General features: G+C 37.3%; 1 protein-coding gene across 1 annotated transcript; it reads left to right on the top strand.

The window, feature by feature from the left end:
* Positions 1–204: 204 nt before the first annotated feature.
* On the top strand, positions 205–6046 carry LOC104890219 (CBS domain-containing protein CBSX6). Its single transcript, XM_010675617.4, has 2 exons — positions 205–1079; positions 4746–6046. Exons 1-2 carry the CDS (start codon positions 736–738, stop codon positions 5656–5658), a joined length of 1257 nt encoding a protein of 418 aa, XP_010673919.1. The 5' UTR covers positions 205–735; the 3' UTR covers positions 5659–6046.
* The last annotated feature ends 570 nt before the right edge of the window (positions 6047–6616 follow it).

Here is a 6616-nt window from a genome sequence, read left to right as displayed (position 1 = left end):
GGAACCTTACTTACAAATCCGAACCAGGTTGATCTGTGCGAGATTTCGATTCAGTTAGGACACCTTCTTCCTACCTTAAAAAGAAAAAGAAAAAGAAAAAGAAGAAAGGGGTTACAAAACAATACAAGACAAACTCCATTTATTGTAGATCATGCAATTCATGTTATGTAACAGTGATTACTAATCAGGACAATTAGATTGCTAAAGCAAATTGAATAGTAAACTCCATTAACAAATCTAAGCCTTAAAAAATCCATCACAAATTTGTTTTCTATAGGACTCTTTTCTCATCCCCACCCTGCCACTCATATGATCATATCCTCTCTCATAATTTTAAAATAAAATTTACTTCTTAGGACAACAAACACTTGAAATAAATAAGGGTTTTCATTGTGGAAATTTAGGACACACTGAAATCAATCCACCATGATTTTTTTTTACAAGCTTCTTTGATCATCATCCATGGCTAAAATTCTCTTAAATCTCAACTTTCTCTCTCTTCCCATTACTGCCCTTCATCTCCTTCTTATTTTTCTCCATTCTCTCTTATAATAATCAATCAATTTCTCTTCAAAAAAACCCTAATTTTTCATCCTTTTATTACTATCTTCATCTTCACTTGATTTTATACCAAATTTACCGTTTTTAATTTCTGGGTTTTGAGCAAAACACAAGAAAAATCATACCCAGCTCATCAAATTTTCGTTAGAAACAAGAATTTGAACTCCATTAAAGATGGCTTCTGTTTTAGTGTACCATGTGGTGGGTGATTTAACAGTGGCAAAACCAGAATTAGTTGAGTTTTTAGAGAGTGAAACGGTTGAATCAGCGATTCAAGCTATTGGAGAGTCAACTGAAGGTGGAATTCCAATTTGGAGAAAAAAACCTCAAAAGGGTGTGATTGAAAATAGTGAAATGAGGTTGCAAAGATTTGTGGGTATTCTTAATCCTTTGGATATTGTGGCTTTTTTAGCAAAAGATTGGTGTTTGCAAGATCAGGAAAAAGCAATGAAAACTCCTGTTTCTGAGGTTGTTGTTCTTAATAATTCTCTTCTTAAGGAAGTGGATCCTGCCACAAGGTTAGAGTTTTTTTTTCTTGGTTTTTGTGATTGATTATAGTTATTGCATCTTTGTTGGATGTTTTTGCTTCATGATTTTGAGTGGTGATGGATTGTTGTAGTGTGTTTCTTGAATTTGCCTTTTATGATTCTAGGTACAATGATTTGTTAGGTGAAAATTGAATCAATTTTAGAGAGTTTTAAGCAATCTTTGTTTGATGATGAGTTAGAATTTCGATTTCTATACTGCTGTATTGCCAATTTGTCAGTTGGTTAATGTATTTAAGTGTGGTTGGAGTATAGTTATTGACATTATATTTTATTAAATTGTGTTGGTAACTCTCCTTAGATCTGGCACTGGTCTTACTTGTTTAGTTGTGTTCCTGGTTGGTTCTGTTAGTTTGCTCGTACTGTCTGTTTCGTTGAAGTACTTAGGTTGATGGATGATGATCAAGCAGATAATCATGGCATTATGTTGTTGGTTATCTGTTAGAAACTAGGAGGAAACCAATGCAGTGATTGACCGGATGATCTCTTCCAAATGTGTAGTAGATATGTTTTCCTGAAAGTGATTAACCGTCTTATGAGTGAAGGAGTGCACGATAATACTTTTGAGATATGAAGAAGAAGCTATTGAATCTTGGTTGTTAACAAGAACCAAATTAACAAAATTTGGGTTTTTGCTTTGTCTGACTAGCAAGATAAATGCTGCAGGAATTTCTCTAAGGCAAGCTAAGCATGATTTTTCGAATCTATTCATACATGTGGCACATCATCTCTGATTTTGGTGATATAATGGTGATTAACTGCTTTCCGATGCATATCGATGTTTCATGCAATTAAGTGACATGGCAAGTGGGATGTTATCTTTCAATTAAATCTATGTTGAAGGCTAGTAGAGGAGACAAAGCTATCGATTGGATTGGATGGTCTGCACTGATTATATTGGAAATCTGTTTGCTTGTGAACAACTCACCCATCACCATATACTGATTAGGTACCAAAGTGGTTAAGCTTAAGTTCCAACTGCGAGTAGAATTAGATTGACTTGGTAAAAGAAGTTTCAGTCATTGTGTAGCAATTATCTTCTCTAAGAACGGGTCAATGGATGAGACAACAAAGTTACATCTTACGTGGCCTTTGTGTAAATTTGAGTGACTTCCTTTTTGAGAATATGAACATCAGAGCAGCTTGGATCTAGTCTGTATTAGTCTCAATGATTCTAATCCCAAATGAAAAACAGTTTGAAACTTTACTCATGGCGAAGCTGCTTCTGCAGAGTGTGTTGCATAGATCAGGGAGAAGTGAAACAATTAGTAACGGCCATGCTATTTTTTTTTCCCAATATTAGGTGTATAACAGATATCTTCAGTGAGAATTGCTCTTCTTTGATGTCTTAAATGTCGAGCTTAGACTTGCTTCAAGCAAATACTTGGGGGAGTAAGTAACAATATAGCATTGCCATTTCAGTTGTCTCACCAATACTGTAACCCAGTCCCATTGTTAAGTCTAAAGCTAAAAGAACCGTACTATAGGTTGCAATTGGCATGTGATGCATGGTTAACTTCTTCCGTGAGGATTTTGGGACATACAATTTCATATAGTCAGATGCATACATCTTGTTGCTAGCTCGGTACTTTTTTTTTTGAATGCTATATATAGCTCCCCAATTTATGTGTGTTTGACTGTATTCTTGTTTGCTCTTCTATGTCTAAACGGATTTATGATGCACCTTTTGTGTCGATTGGTAAATCATCTCTCCTAAGCAAAGAAACTAGAGCCTAGAGCTATTATTATGAGAGTCCCCACTGATTGCCCACAGGCTAGTGTCAGTACGTCAAAATTAGCTTTTTCATTCATTGAACATTGTGATTTTAGCTCATCTTATCAGCATTGACTTAGAAAGACACAAGAAACTTCATTCTAGTTTGTTCTTTTACTTGGATGAACTTATATGAATTGCTTGAGAGTGGTACTGCGAGACTTAAGCAATAGGCAGTGGACACTCATGGCATCTTTGCCCTGACCTATCAAGCTATCAATGGTTCTTTTCACTGATATTCTCAGGTACAGTTGTTGATGTTCGTGTTGAGAACTTGAGATGAGTCGTAACATCATGAGATTATTTGCGTCTGATTTATGGTCTCTTTATTATCAATCTCACTAGTATCCCCTTTTTTTTCCACTAAGTAGGTATTTGAGATGCACAGACAGTTGTGTCCTTTTCCATTTTTGCTTGGTTTTGTCTAGAGCTACAAAGTCAACTGACAGTTCAACTGGTTGCATGTCCAGTCAGGTGGAACTTTTTGACTTAGCTTTCGTCAAGATTGGGAGAATCTTTAATAGATGAATTGTTTGCGACTGTTGAACTGATGCTAGAATCGGTTTAGCTGTAATTTTGCAGAGAAACAAGCACGGTAGGTGTGTGCAAATGCATAGCGAAGCCTTGAAATCTTTCACTTGCACAATTATGTGCACTTGCCACCTGCCAAGAAGATCAGCTTTATTATGGTCTTGGATGCACTTATCTATGTTATAGCCTTATAGGAGAAAGCTTATAGCCCACTCACTCATTCTCACCCTGAATTAGGAAGACTATTTCTCAGCAGGTTTAATCATTGGATTCATTCTTCCCTTTCAATGTGTTTCTTGGTGTTCACTCTCACGCCGTATATCACATAAAACAGAAAGGGAGGGCTGGGGTGAATGTTTGTTTGCTTCTTGTACTTTGAAACAGCATCTGCAAGCATATGAAACTCTTCGCATAACTTTAATTAGTGCATATTTTTACAGCTTGCTTGCGTCCCTTAAAAAAGAAAGAAGTGAAGAGAATAGAAGGAAAATAGTATTTCAGAATGAGACTATAGTGTGATCTTCTGACTAATCCAAAGGGGAAAATAATTAAGTGGGATTTTGTGGTGGAGTTTTTTTTTATGTGATGATGCTCTTGAGGAATCTGGAACAGAATACACAAAAGCAGATGAAACTCTTGTTATTAATATGTCAATCCCTTCCTCAAAATAGTTAAAAAAAAGGATGAAAAGTGAGGAAAGATTTTTTTTTTTTTTAAGTCTTGACTTTGCAAATATGATACTGTAGTGTGATGTACAGACTAAGCATAATGGATAGAGAAAAGTGGGCTATTGGTGAAATTTCTTAAGAGTTGGTCAAGATTGTATGTATCTCCGCGGCAGACATTAGTCATGGTTGATCTATACATTCAAGTTTCTGACATCATGATTTTTTTATGTATTTACTCTTGTTGCTCTTCCTGCTTAATCTGCTTGGTCGAAATGAGAATTTCACCTTTGTGGATGGGTTATCTATTTATTTATATCTGAAATCTTACTGGCGTTTTTCCTCTTCAATCATGCGTCTGTCTGTTGCTGCTGTTTGTGTTTTTGGAATGTCGCTTCTCTTAGCAAACTTCTGCAAAGTACTCAATATTGATGAGACTTCTTGTGTCTCTGGCACTACTGCAATCTGTTTCCAGCTGTTCTGTTATGTTTAAACAAAGAGACTAGGGTCTAAGATTATCTGCTGCTTGATTGTTTGTGATAAAACTGATGCATTAGCCCCGCCTCTGCAAAAATAATCCTACCAAAAGTAATTTCAGATTATTGCAAAACCCCATTAATTTTTTCCATTTACTAGATTCTCCCATTGACACTGTTCATTCTTTGCAAGATTGGTAGATGCATTGGAAATGATGAAACAAGGCGTGAAGCGCCTTCTTGTGCCGAAGAGTGTCGTGTGGAAAGGTGTGAGCAAAAAGTTCTCAATTCTTTACAATGGGAAATGGCTTAGGACCATAGACACGGGCAGCAGCACTAACAATGGCCTTGCAAATCTCAATCGCCCTTCCTCCTCTACCACAAATATCAGCAAAACCAAGTACTGCTGTCTCTCTCGAGAAGATGTTGTCCGTTTCCTCATTGGTTGCCTGGGAGCACTAGCTCCTATACCTCTCTCCTCCATCTCCTCACTTGGAGCAATCAACCCTCATTATTCCTCCATTGAAGCCCTCCTCCCTGCCATTGAAGCCACCAAGAAGCTGCCTCACGACCCAAGTGCTGTTGCAGTCGTGGAGTCCGCTCCTGATGGTGAGCATAAAATCATAGGGGAAATTTCAGCTTGTAAATTATGGAAATGTGATTATTTAGCTGCAGCATACGCTTTGGCCAATCTTTCAGCCGGGCAATTTGTTATGGGGGTCGAAGATAATAATATGACACCAAGGGCGGTTCCTGATATCGGAGGAGTTAATTCAGGTGTTAAAGGAGAGAATAATACGAACAACGGGAGTGGCTCAATGAGGCTTAGGAGATTTAGCAGCAGAAGTATCGGATTCTTTGGAAATGCTGTTAGCCCTAATTCCGGGTCTGCTAGAAGTATGTATCGAGGAAGAAGTGCACCTTTGACGTGCAGGGCTACAAGCTCGTTGGCTGCAGTTATGGCTCAAATGCTATCTCACCGGGCAACCCATATATGGGTTACGGAAGGTGAAGATGATATTTTAGTTGGCGTAGTTGGATATGGGGAGATCATGCATGCTGTGACTAATAAACCACCAACTACAACCGCGTCTTCGAATCCCTAAATCCAAATTGCTCTTCTAGTTGGTTCTGCATAACATTCATCTTCACAGGTTTTTCTCTAAGACTATGTTAAGCAGAGACCTCCAGGTCTCCTAGTATCATTACATGTACCAATTGTATGCCTTGGGAGTCTTTTATGCTGTAAAAATGCTTGGCAGTGTGGGAACGTCTTTAATAACCGTTCTTAAATAGTTGCAGAGTGTATTATTTTTTATTTTTTTCTGTTATGCTTGCAAGATTTGGATTTTTTATTTTTTATTTTTTATTTTTATATCAATCAAATAAGAGTTTACAAAGCTTCCCACAATTTGTCAAGCATTGGTGATCCTTGAGATTTGAATAATTTGATTTGTATATTCATGTCTATCCTAGTGTTCACATTTATATGGATTTCATGATAATTGTATATGGTGTGGCTGGACTATTTTATCAAGTCATTTATCGTACTCTCGGGTGTATGATGCGAATCGTACACTCAAGCTTGTTTAATATCTACTTGCTTATTGAGCTCTTTCATTATGCTTGTTGACTCATTTGGAGCAATTCAAATGAGTAAGAAAATAGCCGTGAAATGCACAATGAGCACGGTACACCTAGCTTGGTATGATTTTGTTACATTGTGTTTTAGAGTATGTATATTGCTATTCTAGTGTTCATTGCTATGATTTGCATTGTGGATCCTCATGATCGGCACACATGAACCTACCTGTCCTACCTCTATCTTCATTTGCTCTTCTCACAAGCGATATATACCACAAAGAAAATACAAATGAGATCCAATTTAAACAAATAGATCATACACACGACCAAGTAGTAATTGGTCTAGTGATTTGGTTTGTATCCACAATCTTGAGGCTGTGGGATCAAATTCCACTAGAGGCACTTAGGGGGTGTGAATTTTCCCTTAACATTCCCCCTACTCCCAAGGGGACTTGCCTGCAAATCCGGACCGAGTTAACC

This window comes from Beta vulgaris, chromosome 4 (assembly GCF_026745355.1).
Source record: "Beta vulgaris subsp. vulgaris cultivar EL10 chromosome 4, EL10.2, whole genome shotgun sequence".
NCBI lineage: Eukaryota > Viridiplantae > Streptophyta > Magnoliopsida > Caryophyllales > Amaranthaceae > Beta > Beta vulgaris.
This window is presented reverse-complemented; position numbering and strand designations above follow the sequence as displayed.